The sequence below is a fragment of the Microtus ochrogaster genome, unplaced genomic scaffold (genome assembly GCF_000317375.1).
Source record: "Microtus ochrogaster isolate Prairie Vole_2 unplaced genomic scaffold, MicOch1.0 UNK6, whole genome shotgun sequence".
NCBI classification, from domain to species: Eukaryota; Metazoa; Chordata; class Mammalia; order Rodentia; family Cricetidae; genus Microtus; species Microtus ochrogaster.
The window spans coordinates 6,199,990-6,224,282 of NW_004949104.1; the positions used below are offsets into that span (position 1 = coordinate 6,199,990).

General features: G+C 38.7%; 1 protein-coding gene across 1 annotated transcript in view; it reads right to left on the reverse strand.

Moving 5' to 3' along the window:
• Diaph3 (diaphanous related formin 3) overlaps window positions 1-24,293 on the reverse strand; it is a 447,861-nt gene that overhangs the window by 403,247 nt on the left and 20,321 nt on the right. The window contains exon 2 of the mRNA XM_005366057.2: window positions 19,016-19,048. Coding sequence (XP_005366114.1) covers window positions 19,016-19,048 — 33 coding nt within the window. The remainder of the gene's footprint in view (window positions 1-19,015; window positions 19,049-24,293) is intronic.

Here is a 24,293-nt window from a genome sequence, read left to right on the forward strand (position 1 = left end):
AGACAGAGTATATTTTGAAAAGCATTAAGTATATTTTTAAAATGCAATCTTTTCTTTCTATCCTGGGACAGTACAAATGACTCTTGAATATCTCAATCTTAAAGTAAAAGCTTACAAACATACACAGGTATGTTCTATTAAGCATTCCAGGTAAACTCTTAGCACAGAACATGAGCACTATTAAAGTCATAGCAAAGTGATTTTTACTCATTTTACATTAGTTTAGGAAGTTTCATTTTTTTAAAAAATGATGCTATAGTAGTTTCACTCACGTATAAAAGAATCACTCCTAATTTATCATTCATGGGACTGCAAATACTATTTACTTTTGAAGCAAAGAACAAAACACATAGTCAAACTTTAAGAACACCTTATACTTGGAAATGATGGAAGAAACTGACGGGCAGTCTGACACCAGACTGACAGCAAGTTGACCATTAATGTATTTTGCAATTTGGCTGAGGAAGGTTTGTCTTCTACAATTTATGTACTTTTTATCTTTATATAAAAATTAGATAATTTATATGGAACTTTCCCTTAAAGCCAAACTAGAAACTCAACTTAGGCAGGTAAAGTACACAAGCAATTCACATTGGTTGAAGAACTGATTAAACACACACGACTGAGGGAATTCTTTCATACTGCAATTTAGAGGTAGAACACCACACTTAATTAACAAGGCTTTGCCTGTGTCTGGGGTGTACTAAGTTTTATAAATTAATATCACTTATCTTCAGGGGAAGTTAAATGAGCACCCTACTGAGTATTATCTCATGCTGAGTAATCACACTGATAATCAGTAATGACAGCTTAAATTAATTAATTAAACAAAAGAAGATTCTAAAAAAAACTACTGGATTTTCAGCTATAACATGGTAATAGTGGAAACTCATTATTTAAAGTTTCCATTGTTATAGTGTTGTAAATGTCAACAGCATTTTTTAATTTAAAAGGACAGTGTAATTTTCAGGTATTTAACAATTTTGCTTGTTTTAAAAGTTTATATATGACTAGAACACATATCATTAGGATCAAGAACGAATCCAGGAGACATAAGCAAATAGAAGCTCCTTCTAACTATAAAATCAATTTTATACAAAGACACACCTAAAATATAAAATATCTTACTCAAAATTATGTATCAGTTTTCATGTAATTTTTAGATTTGCATGAAATTAGATTTCAAGGGGAAGTGACCAACTAAAATAAGGTGATTTTCTAATCAGCTTTATTACCTAGCTCAACACCTTGCTGCTTAAATCCATGGCCCCAGAGTCTGAGCACTGAATCCTGCCAGCCACCAGCTTGTGGTGTGGCCATAACCAAGGCACTCAGTAAATTTTAGTGATAATATTTGTTACAGAGATGTGTTAACAAGAAATAAAACTGTTAGCCACACTTAGCCACAAATGAAAAGCCATTCTTGACCATTCCAGTGCAAGACAATGGACACTCCCCATTGTCTGTCAAGGCACACTACAGACTCATGTCCTTTCAAATTAGTGATGACATCCTGTTATCAATTCTTATATTTGGGAACTACTAACACTATCTCTTTCCAACTACAATATAACAACAGTTAAAGCATTGTGTCCTTAGTCTCTAAAGCTGCACATAGTGATATTGTGATGTGTGACCAACAGGAAATTGTGAAAATTATGGATTGTGTCTTACAGAAGCAGATAATATATGGCATTACGTCTTCTTGGATCACTCATTCTGGCAGATGCCAGGTGTCAGATATGAGATCACGTTGTGGAATATTACTTTAACTATGTAAAACTGTAACTGTGTTACATTTGTTTATGTTGCAGAATTTTAACTATGTAAAACTGTGTTACATTTATTTATGCTGCATTTATTAGCTATGTAAAGATGTGACACATTTGTTTCACCTTGCCTGCCTAAGGTACTTAACTGGTCTAATAAAAAGCTGAACAGACAATAGCTAGAAAAGAGATATGCAGGGCTGGTGAGCAAGAGAATAAGGAGGGGGAGGAATCTAGACTCAAAAGACGAGAAAGAGGGAGAAAGAGAGGGAGATGCTAGCGGCCAGCAAGGCAAGAAGAAAGCAAGAAATTAGGACATAAAATATAATGAATAAGATATAACAGAATGAAGGAAAGGTAAAAAGTTCCAAGGCAAACATAGACAAACAGAAACAGATTAAAATAAGTTCTAAGAGCTAGAGGGACAAGCTTAAACTAAGGCTGAGCATTCATAACTAATAATAAGTCTTCGTGTCATGATTATGGGGCTGGCAGTCTCAGAAAGGCTACTACAAGAACACAAAGAGCACATAAAGAAAGGCCCATAGACAAAGAACTAAGACATTTAATCAAGAGATAAAGATGTCTATCTATATCGATTCATGAGTGATCATTTGGAAGTCCTTGCTAAGCTTAAAGACCACCATAGCAATTGCAAACCTCTATATTACAACTTCATGAGACCCTGAGCCAGAACTATCTAGCTAAGCAAATACCAAAAGTATGGCCCAAATAGACTATTTGAGAAAACCCTATCTGCTTAGGCCACTAAGTTTTGGAACCTTCTGTTCCATACCAAAAGACAACTGTTAGAGTCTCTGCTAAGTACTCAGCCTGGATAACAGCATCTGATAACAGCCGTCCATTACTTTCAACTGATGAACTTATTGAAGTTATAAATGAGGAATTCCTAAATTATAAAAATAATTTAGAAAAATTAGTACCATCTCTGCAATGTTTTACCACTCTGAGAAAGTGATTGACAAAAAAACTAATTAGAATTTTCAGGTAATGAATACTTTAAGTGTCCTAAAAACTCATAAGCAAATAAGCAACAGATTGAAGCAGAAGATGATTTATGAAATAAGAAAAATTGTCCATGCCCCAGAGAGGTAGTGGAAATGTGGTAGTATATTAGGGAACCATGTGAGGCTGAAACAATGATCAAAAGAAAGTGCACCTTAGCAGCTGAACAGTGTGCCCACCTGCCCAATGAACCTTTGTAGTGGTTTGACTAAGATTGCCTCCCCCCCACCCCGCCCACCATAAGCTCATAAATTTGAATGCCTTATCACCAGGGAGTCACCATTTGAAAGCATTAAGAGGATTAGGGGGGTGTGATGTGGGATGTCCTTCTGTATGTGTTTTGTTTCTACTGGTTGATGAATAAAGAAGCTTCTTTGCCCTATGGCAGGGCAGAATAAAGCCAGGTGGGAGATCCAAACAGAGATATAGGGAAAGAGTAGGGGGAATCAGGGAAATGGCATATAGCTGCCAAAGGAGAAAGACACCAGGACGGAAACTTACCAGTAAGCCACAGCCTTGTGGCAATACATAGATTAAAAGAAACAGGTTAACTGAAAGTGTAAGAACTAGCTAGGAATATGCCTGAGTCATTGGTAAAAACAGCGTTCTAATTAATATAATTTCTGTGTGATTATTTGCGTTTGGGTTGCCAGGAAACAAACGAGCAGTCTCTGCTTACAGGAGTGGGCTTGTTGGAGGAAAAGTGACACTAGGGGTGGGCTTTGAGGTTGCAGAAGCCCATACCTAGCTTTTCCCTCCCTGCTTCCCTCCCTCCCTACAGACCATGCTATAGCCCTCAGTTACTTCCCTACCACCATGTCTGCCTACATGCTTTGCTCTCTGCCATAATGATGATGAACTAAACCTCTGAAACTATGAGCAAGTCCACAATTAAGTATTTTCTTTTATATGAGTTGACTTGGTTATGGTCTTTCTTAAGCCATAGTTATCTTGGTTATGGCAGTCCTACAGCAATAGTGCAGGGACTGAAATACCCTTAATAAGTGATAGAGACAGCACTCCCTCAAAAAATTAACACATTAAGAAAAAAAGAAGCCTATTCATTGCTTCAGGTTTGATGAGTTAACTGTCCCTATCTTAGGCACAATCTTAACAAGTACTAGATGCTAACTTCAATATCCTCAAAATTACAAAAAAAAAAAAAAAAAAAGCTTTTCCAGCTACTAATCGACATTTTATTAATTTGGTAATTAGTCAAAGACTCCTTTGAAAATTTTCTGCCACTCTCCAAAAAAGTTAATCATATTAAATATTTTGTTCATATGTAAGTTCCACCTTTTTTAAACTTGCTAAATAAAGCACATCCTTAATTATGTCCAGAAAAACTTTTTTAATGGCTTGAAAATAGACTCATATAATCAAAACATTCTGCAGCTAGCACCTGCTAAACAGGAAGCTGTTTGTGCAGACCCTGCCAAGGGCAGGAATGAAACCTAAAAACAATGAGCACCAGCCTCCTGGTCATGAGATGAACAAGATGGGAAGTGCACTGCAGGATTTCCCATAGCAGGGGCCTAAACCAACATCTCAATGATGAGCTGGAAAGAGGCAAAGCAGAAACATTATGCTACATTGTCTCTTACAGAGGACTTTATTTCACACCATGGCACTTGGAGAAAGTCTGCTGTACAACCATAAATTATTAGTATGAAGCTCTTTCCAGAATACTTTCAAATGTCATATATATATGCTAATATATTATGTAAATATATAATTATAATGAAAGCTAAAGTAAAATGGAGCATTCAAAATATTTAACAAGCCTTAACATATCCTCATTACTGAACTAAATGAAAGATGAAGGCAAGTCTAAATCTAAAAAATATTAACTATAAGCCTTACTTATAAATATTTTAATAAGTATAAGGAGATTTGAAAATAGCTGGTTTTTATTGGTCAGAGGTAAATACAACTATAGTACTGGGCTTTGTGTTTTGTTTGTTCATTTGTTTGTTTTTGGTGCATTAATAAATGTTATTTTCCCCATATTCACGATAGAGAAAAACACCAAATTTGACTTAAAACTTAACAAAGATAATAATTCAAAATTTCTAAATATAGCATAGGTTCTTCCAGAGATTACCTGGCAAAGCACAGACCCCAGGTTAAGAACCCTGCCTGGTAGGTGGATGCAGCATGCTAACAAAAATGATGGTCAAAAAGAATAAAGTCACTGAAGTTCTGAGGCCGTCGGTGGAACAGTGGGAGGACAGAAGACCTACACATGAGACCACCAAGGAGGAGTGCAATAGGCTGCACACTCTGATGGTGTAGGAAGAAAGAACGGGAGCTTTTGAAGGAAGAAGGCACCAGGAAAAATAAAACCATCAAAGACCATCTAGGTTTCAATTAGAGAAAGAAGGAAAGAAAACATTAGACAACTTTTGAGGCCCAAAGGGCAAAGTAGGAGGGTCTGGGAAGTCTGGAGGAGTTGAGAGGAATAAATAGACCTGAGGAGAAACAGAAGCATAGGGGTTCTTACTAGGTATAGGAATTGATTGTGACTTTTGTCTGATATTGATTTGTGCGAGCTGAAAGCTATTAGTTATCTTGACTAACAGTATGCCCAGAACTGTGATAACTAATAAAAATCAAAACTGAATCACAAGGTAACCATGTGGATTATACCTCATCAATGTAGCTCTACCCACACTGCCATCACCCCAGTACAGGCCCCATGTATCACCGAGGCAACTCCTGAGCAGTGTTCAAGTCTTCCCTGCTTTGTTTCTCTATGCCTGCTACTCTAAGAAATTCCCTGCCAAGATTTTCATCTTACTAAACACAAAGCAAGTCTTAAACCTCACCCTTCCCAATATTCCCATCACTCAAATTTTCATATATCTTAGCAAGATTATTATCAGGTTTGACAGAAACCCTTTTTCATTACCAAATAATCTCCTCACTATTCTCTACTTATGACATGTGATCTAGATATAGTGAATAACTCACAGTCACCTAAACATTTATGTTCTTCCTTTTATATAGAATTTACCACATCTTCTTTCCCTGACTGATGTTGATTCAACCTTCAGCTCTCAGTTTCTGGGACAGTTCATATAGTGGTCTTCCAAGAGATACCTAAAGACCCAGAGCTTGCAGTTTCATCACATATACTATTCTGAACCTGTCTATTAGCAATACACCTACTGAAAGAGGCATTACATCCGGAGAAAGGGACTGTTATTTTATTCACATGCGTGCACACACACGCGCGTGCACGCACACACATATAAATTAAATAAACCCTTAGAACTTTCCAAGGTTTTAAACACAGAATGAATGCTCTAGTAATGTTTGTAGAGTAAATTAGTAATTACTTCCTTATCGTCTAGGGACACAACCACCAATTCTTCCCTTAATAAAATATTATATTAAAAACAGCATGGCTGTTTGGGGAATACTATTTCAAGGTGTGTTACTTTTATTCATGCTGTGGTACATTTGTTTAATGATGTAAAGATGTGTTGCTTTAGTTTATGCTACATTTGTTTAACTCCGTGAAGCTGTGATTATTTGCATGTCTAAAACACCTGATTGGCCTAATAAAGAGCTGAACGGCCAATAGTGCGGTAGGAGCAAGGATAGATGGGGCTGGCAGGCAAAGTGTTTAAATAGAATGAGGAACAAGGAAGAAGAGGAACAATGAAAGAAGGGAGAAGGATGTCAGGGGCCAACCACCCAGACAGCAACACAGAGTAAGAGAGAAAATAAGACATACAGAAGTAAGAAAAGGAAAATTCCCAGAGGAAAAAGATAGTCAGGATAATTTAAGGAAGCTGGAAAAAAAAAAAAAAAAACTAAGTCAAGCTAAGGCCAGGCATTCCTATAAGTCTCCACATGAGTGATTTGAGAGTTGGATGGTGGGCCCCCCAAAGAGTCCAAAAAAAAAACAAGAGTAAAACCCCCAACAACACATAGCAGGAGTGTGCTTGATAAATATGGATTTTACACATTAAATAAGAAATCCACACTAATCCCAACATTTGTAATTCATAGCACAGTCCTTCTACAGAAAAAAGAGAGAGGAGGGAGGGAGGGAAGGAGGGAGGAAGGGAGGGAGGGAGAGAGAGAAAGAAAGAGGAGAAAAAAGTATAAGGAAGCATTTTGCCAGAAATTTTCTGTATTTGTAAGTTTGTGTTTTGAGTATCTCCCATATGTCTTAAGATTTGGTTTGCCCATGGTGAACCAAAAGGTGTGACTGTCAGGAAACAGGACCTAGCAGAAGTTAGCTCACTGTGAGGACATTTAAACCCAGGAACCCTTCTTTTCTCTGTCTCTTAGCTACCCTGAAGCAAAAGTGCCCCTCTGACATGCACTGCTGCCATAAGGATTGCGCTGCTACCGGCCAAGCAACAGGACCAAGTCATCATGGAAACCCTCGGACGGCAGGATGAAATGCACTGCCTCTGAAGATGATAATCTCAAGCTTCTTGGTATAGTAACACAAACATCAGCAGTAAAGCAAATGTGCACAGGAAATACACACTGGCACACTAAAAAGTAATTTAGCACTAATTCAAATATAAAGAGTTGTACATGAAATAAAAATTAGCTCTGTAAATTAATTTTGCTCTTTACTTGAGTGGCTTAGCTCAATATTACTCACACACAAATATTACCTAAAGATATCAACAATTGCTTCCTAACTACCAAGTTTACATGCTTCAACAAGTAATTCACTTTGTTTATAGCTAGCAGAAAAATTTATTACGGGATAAAAGCCAGCCTAGATTCCAATCCATCCTTCAAAACTCAGTTGAAATGTCGTCTCTTCTGCAGTTTTCCCCAAGATCAACTTGACCCTGCTACTTCCACTGAACGCTATCAACAGCAGCATCCACTATCAGACCTCAGGCAAATACTGTAAGTGCTCATCTATTCCCCCAATGTCCCCAGGAAGAGACAGTCTCATAAACTTCCATATTTCTATAAGAGCATTAGACACTCAATAAATGCTTAATGAAGAGGTAGACAAAAAATGAATAAACAAGTACGCATACTCGGTTATATCTTTGTTACATCTGAAAGCTCTTGATCTTATTCCCACATTTCTTCTGATTTGAGTAGATGTTCTCTAAATTATTCCATAAATATTTAAAAATCCTGAGATAGCACTTAAAAGCTCCTGCTGAAAACCTAAGTACAGGAAGTCATAATTAACTCATATTAATGGGCTCTGAAAGACCCACCTGACTTTGTAAATACTTGAAATCTTATAGAACTTGTCTCAGTATATTGTATTACACAAACTGAGCTTCCTTGGCCTACACTGGTATTTCTACTTTACCTAGGAGAATATCCCACAAACAGCTTGGCAGAATAAATATGAAAAAAAAAAAAAACATGTTTATCAGGTGTTTTTAACTGACAAAAGAAAACATAAAAAGTCAGTAAAATTTAAAATAAAATTTTAGTACAGGAAGACTTCTACCCTAGTAGGCCAGCAAAATTATTAAGTATTAAACTTGAGCTCTTACATTTTAAAGTTAATAAAAGCTAGGGACGAATGTGAATAAACTGAATCAAGCTTTCTTCCTTCACACATGTGATGTCTACTTCCACAGATTTATCTCACAAGGCCTAGCATATTTCCTGGTAGACCAGTTCACCCGATCACACAGAAACTACTCAGAATGTGCAGAAGAGGTCTGGCAACACAACAGTTCCTGTACTGAATGACCTGAACGGTCCACAGAGAATGGTCCAGGAGCAAGAGACCGACAGGGAGAGATGAGCTTCTCAGAGAACTCGGGAAACCCCTCCCCAAACCAAGCCAAATCCACGGTAGCTCCAAGACCAGAGCTTCCATGGTTGCTTCAAAGGGAGTCAAGAACCTGCTGTCTGTACTTAGGAGCAAGCCACAGCTGTTGCTAGAATTGTGAAGACTTCCTTACTCAAGTTGCTTTTCTGTATTTCTTACTGCCAAAAGAAACCATACATCCTTTGCCTGTTAGCATCCCTGGTAGTTTGAATGCAATTGGCCCCCATAATTTCACAGAAAGCGACACTATTAGGAGGTGTGGCTTTGTCAGAGGTATGGCCTTGTTGGAGGAAATGTATCACTGTAGCAGTGGGCCTTGGGGTTTCCTATGCTCAGGATACAGCTCAATGTGTCAGCTGACTTCTAGCTGCCTGTCAGACATGGGACTCTCAGCTGTTTCTCTAGCACCACATTTGCCTGCATGCTGCCATGCTCCCCACCAAGATGATAATGGACTGAACATGAACTCTGAGTGAGCCACCCGAATTAAATGTTTTCCTTTATAAGAGTTGCTGTGGTCATGGTGTCTCTTCACAGCAATAGAAACCCTAGCACAGCATCTCTCAAATATTATTCCTTTGGGATGATGTGGGAGTGTCATATATCAATCTGTTGATTTCATTGGTTAAGCAATAAAGAAACTCCTTGGCCCTGATAGGTTAAAACATAAGTGGGAGGAAGAGGAAGTGAGCTCAGAGAGACGCCATAGCTCAGCTCTCGGGGGCAGCTCCGACCCAGGATGGACGTAGGCTAGAATCTTCCCGGTAAGCGCACCTCGGTGCTACACATTATAAGAAATGGGCTAGTCCAGGTGCAAGAGTTAGCCAAGAAGAGGCTAGATATAATGGGCCAAGCAGTATTTAAAAGAATACAGTGTCCGTGTAATTATTTCGGGGTATAAGCTAGCCAGGCGGCCAGGGTGCTGGGGACGCAGCCCCGCCGCTCATATTACTACATTGGGACAGAGATTTTCAGTTTTCACTGAATTGTTTGAAATATTTGGCTTCTTATCATAGCTTCTTAGATCTAGTAGGCCATCACAATTCTAAGAACTTTCTCCGGATTAAGGTTAATGGCTGTACAATTATTTTAGAACCGAAATGTCTTCTACAGAGATGGCTTGAAAGACAAAATAATGAAATCTACTTCTGGGGTTCACACGTAGCGTTCTCAGTCAGGGAAGAAAGACCACTCCAGCAGGAGGATAATGTTCTTTATGAACGTGTTCCCTGGAGCAGGCCTGCCACAATTTCCCTGGCTACCACTGTCATTTTAAACAGGTTACTTGAACTCTCTTGCCTCCCTGTCCCCATCATTTAAAATGTTAATAATAATACTAAGACAAATAAGATTGAATGCATTGACATAGCTGGTAGTTGGGATCTTAAGTACAAGCTAACAGTAATACAGTACTAAATGTACCTTTCAATCGGTAGCCATAATTCCGTAGTTATGAATTTTCTTTAGTTCTTTAAACATTTATTAAATGTATTTGGGGCACAGGAAACAGACTGCAATATCAGCAGGATGGGGACATATATCCCACTGAAGAGCGCCAAGCCCCTAGCATAAATTCACAATCAGTCACTGTATTCCCTAAGTAATGTTTTATTCCTTGAAGAGCCACACATTAGCTGAGGCTAAATTTTAAAAATAGGACCCTACCATAAAAGCCTTACAGGACATGTTAAAAAGCTAAGGAAGGAGGAGACTCATCCCCAAAGTAAGGACATCTTACAGGTGCGTGTCCTCCCACCTTACCTCCATTCCCTAGGGACTCTGCCAGATGTTTCTGTGGACCCTACTTTCCTCTACCCTCCCCCCCACACACACACATTCTTTTATGTCAACCACCTGTACCTAGTAGTACTCTCTACCTGAGAACTCTATGAACTCACTGGCTCGCAATCAGGTAAGCAATCTTACTCTCCCTCCTAGGTATTGCTCCAGTCACATAGTAGACCACCAGCAGGGATCTGTCCTCACACCTTATCCCCATTCCCTGGAGACTCCACCAGAATTCACAACTTGAAAATGTGCAGACAGTGAGAGACATTGACCACGCGATCCAGAATGAGATTGTATTCATCAAACCCCTCCCCTCAGGGCTCCAGAAACACTGAAGAAGAGAAGGAAAGGCTAAGAGCCGGTGAAAATGGAAGACACCACAGAAACAACATCACCAAGACATGATACACATGTGAACTCAGAGACTGTGGCAGCAAGCACAGGTCCAAGACAGACGGGGTCCAAGCATTGAGAGAAATGAAAATGAGTTCTCATGTCTAGACCTGAAGCCATCTCAAAACAAAAAAACAAAAACCAGTTCTCTCCAGTGGCATCCCACTGGGCATACAAACCACACTTCAGGACAGGCCCCATCCCCAGCAAGAGAAGATCAACACAAAAAGAACACAATGGTATTTATGGAGATGTTTTGCCACATAATATTCTTTGGGCATTTGTGCTTTTTCTTTGTTTTATTTTATACTATTTGCTTTGCTTTATTCTGCTTTGTTTGCTTCCCTATTGACCTGTTTGTTTTCTAAAGAGAAGGGAAGCATGGAGTGGATGGGTGGGAAGGGAAGGAAGACCTGGGAGGAGACAAGAGAGGGGAAACATCGGTCAGAATATACTATATGAAAAAAAAATTATTTCCAATAAAAAATGCTAATGAAAGCATCTATAGATAACAGCCACAAATAAGAAATCTCAAGTGGAGTATAATATCATCTGCAATTCAATATAGATAGTTAACTCTGATTGCTGTGTAAGACCACAGCTTCTCAGAGAGAAAGAGGACTCAGTTTAAAAGTCCAAACAAATAAAAATGAGGACACGGGCAGAACAGATTTAAAGAGTCAAGCAATAATGAAAAAGAAACACTGGAAAACACATTCCCTTATAAGAGAATGTGAGAATAAAAACAAATGTAGGATGTAAGTGAAGGTTTGGCAGAGGGCATTAGTTCCTAGAGGAAATGAAACACCCATATGAAGGGAACCAGAAGGCCAATGCATTAATGTCTCAGCTGAAGGAAAGGTCAGAGGTATCCATGGTAGTTGGAATCTTCAGAGGTGATCATCCAAGTAAGGCACCCCATAGAGACAAGAGCAGGGGCTACAGGAAAGAAACTGGAGAAATAATAGTAGAAGACAGGAAGACAAAACACACACAGACACAATGGACATAAAAATGGAGAGGTCAGGGGAGTATGAAACTGAGAAATCTGATCTCACCAGGGACAAGAAATCCCTGCTCTTCAAAACGGAAAGCAATAATTACATCAAGTAAGGTTGATAAACCTAGTACACTTGCAAGGAATAGAAACTAATGACTAATACTAGGAATTTTAAAAGGTCATTTCATAATGCTGACCCAAGTCACAACTATGTTAATGTTTCATGGCCAGCCCTCTACAGTCAAATACCTGTTGATTAAAACTTGGGTAAAACTGCATGTTTTATTTCTGTAAAATTGTCTCAGGACAGCAAGATGGCTCAGAAGGTAAAGGCATGTCCCATCAAGTTGATAACCCTAGTACAGCCCCTGGAGCCCACATGGAGGAGGAGGGGATCAACTACCACAAGTTATCCTATGACCTCCACATCCCTGGCATGGTAAACATGTACACATGCACTTACTCAAATACCTCAATGAGAGACAGAGAGAGAGACAGAGAGACAGAGACAGAGACACAGAGACAGAGAGACAGAGAGAGACAGAGACAGACAGAAAGAAACTCTCTCTATATGAAATATATGCAAAGTTGTTCTTGTCATTGTCCTCTAACCAATACAGTATAATAGCTACTTATCAGGAATTTACGCTGGAAAGGGATACGGCCACAGCCAGGAGGGAAGGAAGACCAAGATAAACTACCAAGACTCACTTAAGGAAGTAGATTACTTGAACAGTTCTTCATTTAACAATAGATACTGCAAACAACATTGAGAAATAAGCACACAAATAGACAGTCAACATCATCAGGGAAAAGTGTGTCAATGTGTTTTAAGGTTAAGCATAAACATAGAACATGATACCTTCCCCCCCCAAAAAAAAATGAAAATGTATAAGTGCATATCCATATAAGCAAATGCTCACTGTGACTATATTCACAAATTAACCCCAAACTGGGAAGAACCAAACCTGCTGTTGTATCAACAAAATAATGAGCCAGACACAGGCGGACAATACTGTGAGACTTCATGTGAGCTATCAACCTGAACTGTAGTTCAGAGCTCTAAAAAGTGTGGGTCAAGGCCCGTGACAGAGAAGAACACTGGCCACAAAAGAGCCCAGAGGGAACCTTCTGGGTACAAAAATGTTACATATTATGATTATGCTTTATTCCTAATTATAAATACTTTCCAATTTCAGACTTTAACCTTCAAACTTGAATATCATATTATGTATATGTCAGACATCAACCTTATCATACCAACTTTTATAATTGCATGGCTTGCCAAGCACTTTGACTTAACTGTCCCTTGAAAAATATCTGTAAACAAAAATATCAAATCTTAAAAGCTAATTGCTTACACAAACTGGCACCACTAACTGGTGACAAAGCTGTCGCTCTAACCTAGCTCTCCAGCCAACAAAGAACAGACACTAATGGAAAGGCCCCATGACTTCCTCAAGCTTCTCTGCAGGGCAGTGTTTGTTTTCTAGCTCTGGCTGTCATTTGTGGGTCATCAAATCCACTTAGTGTATTAGATCACCATTCTATTTTTTAAGTAATGGAGAAGAATGAAGAAAAGTGGAAAAAATGAAGAGGAAAAGATCAGAGTTCATTACACTTAGAAACATCACATACTGGTTATAAAAACTTTGGTTTCAATTGAGAACCAGCTTAGAGGTTTATGTGGGCTGAGACACAAAAGCAAATGTTACACCTTACCATGGGTCCTAGTCAAATAGACGTTTGAAAACCAATGCTATAGTCCAAAAATGGATAATGGAAAAATGGTAAAATGCATTTCTTTATGCAGTGACATAAAAGAAATAAGGAGTCCAGTCGGAACACTGAAAATGGCTGTGAAAAGGAAGTGAGAAACTATCCCTAAACTCCAAAAGTACTCAACAGAAAGGAGAGCTGGGGAGATAATTCAACATGAAACACATGTCCATTCTCCCTACTTATGCTTTAATACACGTCACCTCCTCTCCTTTCCCCCACCCTCTTCCTTCTTACTTCTGAGGAAAATCTTATAAAGCCAGGACTACACAAGGAAACAGTGAAGCAGCCTGATCGGCTCTCTCTTTTTTTTTAAATGATTTTTATAGAGCTATATCTTTTTCTCCACTACCCTCCCTTCCTCTCCCATTCCCTTCTACCCTCTCTCAAAGTCCTCATGCTCCCAATTTACTCAGGAGATCTTGTCTTTTTCTACTTCCCATGTAGATTAGATCCATGTATGTCTCTCTTAGGGTCCTCTTTGTTATCTAGGTTCTCTCCAGGATTGTGGATTGTAGGCTGGTTATTCTATGCTTTATGTCTAAAAGCCACTTATGAGTGAGTACATACGATATTTGTCCTTCTGGGTCTGGTTTACCTCACTCAGTATGATGTTTTCTAGCTTCATCCATTTGCCTGCAAATTTCTAGATGTCATTATTTTCTCCTGCTGTGTAGTACTCTATTGTGTAAATGTACCAAATTTTCCTTATCCATTCTTTGGTCAAGGGGCATTTAGGTTGTTTCCAGGTTCTGGCTATGACAAACAATGTTGCTATGAACATAGTTGAGCATGTCCTTGTGGTAAAGATTGATTGAGCATCCTTTGGGTATACACCCAAAAGTAGTATTGCTGGGTCTTGAAGAAGGTTGTTTCCTAATTTTCTGAGAAATTGTCATACTGATTTTCAAAGTGGTTGTACCAATTTGCACTCCCAGCAGCAATGCAGGAGTGTTCCCTTTACCCCACAACCTTTCCAGCATAAGCTATCATTGGTGTTTTTGATCTTTGCCATTCTTACGGGTATAAGACGGAATCTCAAAGTTGTTTTGATTTGCATTTCTCTGATGGCTATGGAGGTTGAGCACTTCCTTAAGTGTGACTTGTTCTCTTAAGTGTGGCAAATGTTCAGATCTGTTTTAAAAGGGTACTGCTCAAAATCTACAGTTGGGGAAACCACCACTGTAATAATGTTTTGTTCCTATAACAAGACTATTTCCTGCCAAATTCAATTCTGAGAACTCACGAAATAGCCCTGAAATGAGAAGCAGCTTTGCCAGCCTTTAACAATGCAACTTAAAGGGATAAGTTTATTTTTTTTGTGTCTAGGAGAGGGGTGTGGCATATGCATTTATGCAGGTACACTCACCCATGCAGAGGCATACAGGGGCCAGCACCCATGATTTACCTGTGTCCCGTCACTTGCCCTACTTTTGCGTCCCTAGCACTAAGTTTGCACAGACTTGCACTTCCTTGCCCAGCTTCTGGGATCTAAAGCAATGTCCTCATGCTTGCACAGCAAGCACTTTCTCCCCTGAGCCATCTCCCCAGCCAAAGGGATGGGATTCTAACACTAATGCTGCTTCAGTGCCAATGTTTCTAAGATACTGTTGCTTAAATGTATGGCCACAGGAAAATGTTATTCCTCTGATTTTTCTTGTGTTCTGCCCCCAAACAGCTATTCACATTAAGAGATTCTACATTAAAGCACACATGGAGCATATATGCTTTGGAGAAATCAAAGTATAATTACAAATATCCTGCCAACATTGTATCAAAGTGCCAGCAGCAATGCTTCCCTGAGCTGTAACACGCCAGGCTCCCTTTAAAGAGTCCTCAAAATATCCAGGCACCCATTCCCTCATCACAGCACAACTATCACGTGGTGCACATCCCCTGTACAGCCCAGCAGTAAATGTGGCACACTGCACACCAGGAGACAATTAGAAAAGAGACAAAAAGGACAGAGCTGAGAGCAGCAGCACTTCAATACGCTTCAGACTATATGGAACCCACCAGAACCCTAAGAGAAAGGAATGAAGATGTAAGAAGCCCTGCTTTGCAAATAAGTGATAAAGGGAATGCTTGGTTTCTCAATGCCACAGAGCGATGCAGAGGGCAAGTCTGACTGCCAACAGGGCTTTCATGACTCCAAGTGCACTGCTCTTTCCCTGAATCCATCAAGAACGCAGAAGAAAGAATCTGTTCTCCTGTTCAAGACAGTCAGGACATTTTCCACCTCAAAGACAACGAATGGAAACAGCTGCCCAAATGAGACCCGCAGGTGATAATTCTCTGCTAGGGAGACAAGATAAAGCACAAGATCAGAAAAGGAGGGTGTCAAGGAGAACCTGCGGCAAGGATGTCCAGGTGAAGAGACCAGCGAAACAGCCAGGAGACAGCCATGTGCACAGCCAAGATGAAAGTAGAATCAAGGCAATGGTGACCAGCCAGGCCAATGTTCACAACAAGTAAAGCAGGTCCTTAATATCAGATTCTAACACTTGCTAGAGACCTGGGCCAGGGTAGCTTATGCCTGTAATACTATTGGTGCTCAGGGGGCTAAGGTAGGCAGACTGCTATGAGTTTGGGATCAGTGACTTCTAGGCCAGCCTAAGCTACCAAGTGAGACCCTGAATAAAACAACACACAATTATTCTGTAAAAGACCACATGTCAGGTACCAAAAAAAAAAAAAAAGGTATGGCCCACATATTGTCTCACTGTCTCCATCTTAAAAAAAAAAAAAAAAAAAGGTATGGCCCACATATTGTCTCACTGTCTCCATCTTCCCAAAGTTTAACCTGGTGAGAACAGGTAATATTGAAGGGGTAAAGATACACTTAGCTACCAAGTATTTTCATCTTCCAAAGCCAGGCATAAGGCTAGAAGCAGAAGCAAGGAATGGGAGCAGGAAAAAGAAAACTAAGAAAGATCTTGCTGGGGAGGAATGAGCCCATGTTCATAGCAGACACATAGGATGTTTTCTAGAATGGCCTATGGAAGCCACTCCATGACTGTTTCTAAAACTAAAGTAAAGACTGTGACTTTGTGTGCAAGGGTGGTCATATAACGAAAGGACAGGATCTGAGAAAAGTGCACTGTGTATAAAGTGTTAATAAATCTAAAAATATATTGAATGATTTAAAGTGAAAGGATATATCACATCCAACCTGCAGCCTACAGATGGCTACATCTAAAAACAGTATAAAGCAGTCCACAACAAAATCAAAAATGTCTTTAAAAGATTAGGGTGTGTGTGTGTGTGTGCAGGTAAAGGCCAGAGATCAACTTCGGGTGTCTGCCTCTATACTCTCCACCTTAATTTTTGAGACAGAGTCTATCACTGACCCTGGAGCTCACCAATAGGCAAGGCTGACTGGCCAGTGAGGCTTTCTACTTATCTCTGCTGAAGCGCCCATGAAGCTTTGGACAGAGATGCTGGGATCCAGCTTAGATCTCATGCTTATGTAGCAGACAATTTAGAACTGAGCTATTTTTCTAACCTACAATATAAAATTTTCATTCTATTATGTTTTGTAACTTGAACATGTTTGATTAATAAAACATTATGAATGAACCTTGAAAATATTATCCTAAATGATGATAGTCATTCATTTTTAGTTAAAAATTACCAAAGACTCTTCTGATCATTTGAAATATCAAAAATATACAAATCATGAAAGAGTCTGGTGGCTACCCAGAGCTGGATGAGTTGAAGAGAAACAGGCAGTAAGTATTAACAGGCACAAAGCTTTCTTTTGAAGATATTGGAAATGTTCTAAAATAGACTATAGTGACGGGCAATTTGGGGAATACACTAGAAACCACTTAATTATAAACTTTTAGCGAGTGAAATGAATGCTGTGTAAATTGTATCTCAATAAAGCTATTACAGCACAGTACATTCTCATAAAATCAAAATATAAAACATAAAAATTCCAGTTCGTTTTAGTACTGACTTTCAGAAGCCATTCATTTATAGAGGCTGAGTATGCACCTTGGGGGTTAGCATGTTATCTAGTGAGCATTAGATCCTGGATTTGATTCTCACTGAAACAAAGATGGGGTGTGGGGAGAAGAAGAAGACATACATACAAAAATCAAAGCGGCAGTAAAATGAAGTATACTTGTAGCTTAGTAGGCATTCTTGGACAAGCTACTAAACCTGTCTCAGCCTCAATGTCCTGAACTGTAAAATAAAAATAACATCTACATGGCAGGAAGAGAAAACATTGCATAGCCTATGTCAGTGCTCCATACTGCTGTTGTTTTCTGACGAGGCTAGCCACGCTCCATCTGGTGCTACCGTCAATGATGGAATGCATGGAGAATACTACACAACCTAGCGTATAGGAGACCATATCATCAAAGTTTATCTAAGTTCATTCTTTGATATTTACAAGGGGATAAAATTTCCTAACTGTGTCTGGGTGTATGTGCATGGAGGTCAAAGGTCAACTTCGGGTGTCTTCTATTGCTCCCCATGTTACTTCAAGTAGAAACTGAACCTGAAGGCCACAATTAGACTAGTCTGGGATTTAGGGATATCTGCCTAGTGTTAGATGGCACATGACTATGCTCAAGGTTAACAAGAAAAATACAAATATATACTCTTCTTTTTAATAAAAGACACTTTTCTTAGATACTACTCAAGAAAATATATCAACACCCTACTTCAATTTTTTTTAAATCACTCATGTCAATATGTCTCTTTCACTTTAACACAGCTCCTTCTCCAGGTGTCAAAGCGAGCACCCTGGATCCTTCAGGTGGTAAACATCTTGACAGCTTACTCTTCCTGAGCGCTCTGTTTTGAGGTTGGTATCAGAAATGTTGAATACCAAACCTGGTCAGGGAGGTACTGAGTTCTCTCCTCTCAGTTGAGCTCACAGATTCTTGGGGGTTTTGTTGTTGTTTGTTGCTGGTACTCCTGCCATTCCTTTATCATTAACCATGAGGTAACTTGTGTATGTGTACTGAAAGTGTATTTCTCAATATTCGGCTACACAGCTAAGGCAGCAATCACTTAGAAAGAGTCCTATTACTAACATGAATGTAAAGTAAAGCATGCCAACAGAATATCTAAAATACATGCATGGCATTTCAACATGGCTTACTTTAATTAGCAACTACATTTTTCTGACAAGCTTCCTTGTCTTCAGCTGCTTTTCCTTGCTCTTTTGGAAGTATGCAATCCATCATCAAAGAATGAAACCTGATTTGAATGATTCAAAGTTGACTAACAATTTGCAATTAAGCAAAATTTTTATATTAACATATTGACTATTCCTTTTCACAACATGCAAGTAACAATTTAATGTATTTTACCAGTTCTAGCTCCTGTTTTAGCACTACAAACACATTTCTTGCACTTGCTGGTTTTGGCATTTTCAAGGATGTTAGTATAGCATGTCAAGGACAGTACATGGTTAGTTAAAATAGATAACAAAGAAAAAGTTGAGAATAGCCTTACCATATCATCTGTCAGTGTCTTAATATTTAAATGCTGCAAATGTGAGAAAAAAATCAGTTAGTAATTTATAATAGCTTTATTTTAGTTAATAAGTACATTGTACAATGCTAACTTGAAGGTAATTACAATCCTGTCAGGGCAATAAAAGTGTATTATATATTGTCTTAATCTATTTCTCAAGAAGATGGACAAACATTCTCTTGTATGTAATAGTTGTAAATATTTACTAAACTTACTTGGTTTTATGAAGCTCACAAAATAATAACCTAACTAGGGTACAATAAATATATTCATCCAATTAAAATTACCACTCAATATCCAGACATACAGTACTTATATTTAAATGTAACTTTCAAAAAATGTTTTGTATTATAAAACACTGAAAGTTTAAATTCACCATTAGTATGCAGCATAAGAAATAATGAAGTACTTTGCTGGCTTAATGAATTTAAATAATTCTAGTAACGATGAAGAATGCACTGGAATGATTATCTGTGTCTTTAGCATCGCTTTGATGTATCACCAGTGGTGATGGCAGACACTTTTCAATTTCATTGCCAGCTTATTTGAGACCTCCTTTGCTGATTTCCTTACTAGACAAACAAGGCCACTTTAGAAAATGAATAAATTAGTTTCCCACAAAGCATAGTTCAAAAGAAGCAAGTATTTAGGAAGAAAAATATCTGTTTTAGTAATCAAGGGCAGGGCAGCAATTTGTATTCAGGTAGTTGTATTCAATTTCCAATTCTCCTTCCTTATTCATTGGAGCATTAGAGCTTTCAAAGACAGAAAGGGTCAAACATTTCTAAGTAAGAAACCAGATCTATTCATTTATGCTTATAAAAGAACATGTGCTAACCACTGTCATCTAACACATACATAGTACATAGTTAAATTCAACACTTATTGAACAGAATAAAATTTGTACTCATGTGGATCTACTAAAACTGCTTCATGATCATTACATTACTGTAATGATGATCTTAACTAAGAACCTGTCAGTGTAAACAGAACCCCATAGTCTCTGCCTTCACCAGCATGTCCCTTCCAAAAAAAAAGAAAAACATAACTGAAAGACCGAGTGGTGTGGGATGTCCTTCAGCATATGTGTTGCTTTTATTGGTTAATGAATAAAGAAGCTTTCGACCGATGGTTTAACAGAGTAAAGCCAGGCTGAAGGAGATTAGACAGAGTAGGCCGAGTCAGAGAGACACCAGGAGGCGATTTGTCAGCTGGAATCTTGCCGGTAGGCAACGAGCTTCGTGTTAAAATATAAAATAAAGGAAATGGGTTAATTCTAGAGGTAAGAGCTAGCTAGCGATACACTTAAGTGATTGGCCAAGGAGTGATTTAAATAATACAGTTTCTGAGTGATTATTTCGGGGCTGAGCAGTCAGGAACAAACTAACAGCTCCCCACAACAACCCAGAAATAACCTGTGTATAACAAAAGAAGGTGGCCGTGTTAATGATCATGACCAGCCACTCCACCCAATTCCAGACTCAACTGCCTGCCGAATTAAAACTGCTTCCTTTGATCTGAGAATAGGAACTGATAATGCTGAACTATGTACTAAACTGTTTAAAATCTTGGGTTATAAAATATGACTTATAAAATAAGCCTGTGAAGTTTACAATCAGTGTCATCCCAGAGATTGATACTACAACTGAATACCAAAACTGCACAGTTCTCAAAGCAAGTGTAAAACCTACCTGCTATATGTGTGCCTTCCAAAAAAACAGAGTTATGCACACTGTCTTTGGTTAAACACATCTACTTGCTATCCTACAATTACGACTCAGCTGGCTCCTAAAAGGCGTCATTTCAAGCACCTGTGACACAAGAGGGATGTAGCAATTTCTGAGAGTAACATGCCATGTGGTCGAATTCATAAAAAAAAAGTCAAGGAAATTACGTATAAAGCTGAAATACCTTTAGAATAATATGCCACTTACTTACCCAATGGAAATATTACCCAAAAAGGGATAGAGATAGATTTTTTTAAAGCTAACAATGAGAAAAGACAGTTTTAAGTGAACTAAGAGAAGTTTTAAGTTAGAACCTAAAACCTGTAGAAGGTCAATTGTAGCAAACTTTCTTGACAGATTATCATTGGACTGCCAGCCTCCAAACAATGACCCAGAGACTTATTATTATGAAAGCTTCGCCTTAGCTTAGGCCTTTTCCCAACTAGCTCCTATAACTTAATTAACCCATCTTTTTTAGTCTATATTCTGCTATGTGGCTTGGTTACCTATCCTTATTATGGCACTTATGACTTGCTCCAAGTCTGCTGGCGAAATTCCCAAGTTTCTCTCTCTCTCTCTGCCTAGAAGTCCTGCCTATTCTCTCCTACCTAGAGACTGGCCATGTAGCTATTTATTAAACAAATTAGAAGGCACCTAAGGCAGAGACACATCTTAACAGTGTAAGCAAATATTCCACAACAGTCAATATGTTGTTGACTCCTGTAATCCAAACACTTGGGAGACAGAGGCTAAAGGAGCTCATAGCCAGCCTAGAGTACATACTGAGCTACAGGAGACTACATATGTTTCGGGTTTTATTTAAAAAAAAAAAAATCAAAGTAGAAGACATAAAATAATAACTGAAAGTTACATGATAAATCAAGAAGATGCAAACATCTAAGAAAAATACATGTATCTGTCTTCAAAGATCAAAAACTGGACAGCCTTTTAAACTAGAATTATGATGAATGTGTTACCGCACCACTGTTTAGTCCAGCACTTGGGAAATAGAGGCAAGCGGACCATAAGGCAAAGGCCAGACTGGGCTACAATACCAAATAAGCTTAAATAGATAAATGAGTTGTACTCACAACTTTCATTTAAAGGGGCAGTCATTCGTGTAAAGTCAGGTATCTTTTTCCATCTTTTTCATAGTTCTGGGTTTGTTTTGTTTTCTTAAGCTACCTCACTGCATTGGCTTCCAATGTGATTTAAATACTTATTCAAAGTGTGACCTTCCTCCTAGATGACATAGACATGTATAAACCCAGATACAGCATATTATTATATACAGGATTTTATGCACAGAAAAAAATGTAATGAATCAAAACAGAATCATAAAACGGGTAGGAAACACAAAAAAAGAAACCTCAAGAGATGTAGCTATCAGAAGCAAAAGTAGCTATCTGCGAGCCTGAGGAAAGAAAGGAAGCCACTAAGGTCAGGTTTATTACCCCATTCTTCAGAAAAACCACTTCCCTATCAATTCTCACTTCCAGGAGGACAAGTCTGGAGGGTTTTGAATTATGGCAAAGGCACGAACCAATGAGAAGCCTGGAGATACTAACTGAATAGGGAACAGCTAGAAAATTGACCTTGGAAATCTGTATCAAATAATAAAAAGTCAGGTGGGCGGTGGTGCGTGCACCTTTAATCCTAGTATTCCAGATTGGGAGGCAGAGGCAGGTCGATCTCTGGATTTGAGGCCAGCCTGGTCTACAGAGTAAGTTCCAGGACAACCAGGGCTACACAGAGAAACTTTGTCTCAGAAGGGAACAAAAGCAATAAAGTCAAAAAAAAAAAAAACTTCATTTCAAAATGTGAGTTTCTCAAACATAATTATTTGCCTTGTGACCAATGAAACTCTAAATAGATCTAAGCACTGAAAAATTTCCCCTAAAACCTGCAGTGTCCAAAAACCAGTTTGCTTAAAACCTAAAGGAAAAACACATAAGCACCACTTAGCAAGTACAAAAGTTGTAACATGTGATAACTCTCCATGAGATGCTTGACTGTCGTGTGTGTGTGTGTGTTACATGGAACATAAATATGTAGACACATGTGTGCCGCAATGGGATTTAGGGTCACAGGACAGCCTCAGGTGTGGGTCCTCCCTTCCACCTTATTTGAGGCAGGGTCCTTTTTCACAATTGTGTACACCTAGCTAGCCTAGGAGCTTCAGGAGAGTCTCCTGTCTCTGCTCCAACCCCCATGCCAGGCATCAAAGTAAAAACACTAGGAAGTACAGACTCACAGTATCTCACCTGGCTTACATGCCTTTTCTCGACCCAAAGTCCTGTTCTCAAACCAGCACTAGCAGCATTTTAGCCACTGAAACATCTCCCCAGTCCTCAATTTAACATTCAATTCTAGTCCTCTTATTAGGAAGCTTACACTGACTAGAGGCCTGTGGGTTTGGCATATCCACGTACAAAATGAAGACCATTTACTGACTTGACGTTGCTGAGAGCCAAAGAGAATGACGAGCACAAAATCCTCAGCGAGCTCTGCAGGGTTCTTATCTTACTTCTGAGTACACAAAATGAAATGGGAATGCCCTTAATTGTTGTTTGGGGGAGGTCAACAAAGATAGCTTCCTTATACTAATACTGTAGGTGTTGACTAACCAAGACACCTTTAAATGAAGCAGTTACACTGCAGAACCAGCAGCGGCCTATAACATCTTCCTGGGGAAAGTCAGAACTGCATGTGTCAATCAACGCATGAGCAGCACTGCGAACATCCTCTCCAAGAAGAAAAAGTTAAGGATTATTAAGTGGAAGCAACTAAGAACATAATTAAAAAACTAATAAACCAATAGTAATTATTAGGGTTATATACATCCACCCAAAAAAGTAAATAAAAAGTAAAGAGCATACTGCTTTAGACATTTATGTGACTTTTGAGGTTTCAGATGTATGACTTAATGTGTTTTTAATGCTTTACAGCAGTGGACCAGAATAACACTACTGATACTAAAATACACACGGCTTTGTTCACATGACCACTGGTAATTGGCTAAGCAGTAACTGAAGGCCATTAGGACTTTTTTCCTAAGGCAAAAGCTCACCCTTTTTTCTGTGATCCTGTGTTCAACTTGCTAAAAAGTAAAGGGCATGACTTACAGATAGGTAACAATGCTTTCTACTAATGACAGTTCCTAGGACAGATGGTCAAGAGGGTCACTGTGGTATTAAAAGAGAAAAAAGAAGCTTTTATAGGATTTTCTTCAAAAGAACATAGGATCCAAGAGAGAGGAGAAAAAGTAGAAACACAGAACATAGGTCTCTATACTCCCATTTAAGCAATGCATCAAAACTTTTATTGAAGATAGTGCATGCTGTCTAAAGATGGATTTAGAACTTTTAGAGCATTCCATTAAATGTTGTGAATATCAAGAGGAATAAAGACACAGTTCCTCCCCGTCAACATTTACAAGACAATGACAGAGACAGATAAGTTATGTACTATACAAAGCACCACCATGCACACACCAGAGGAAAGTGCAAACAAAAAAGATTCGAAGCTAT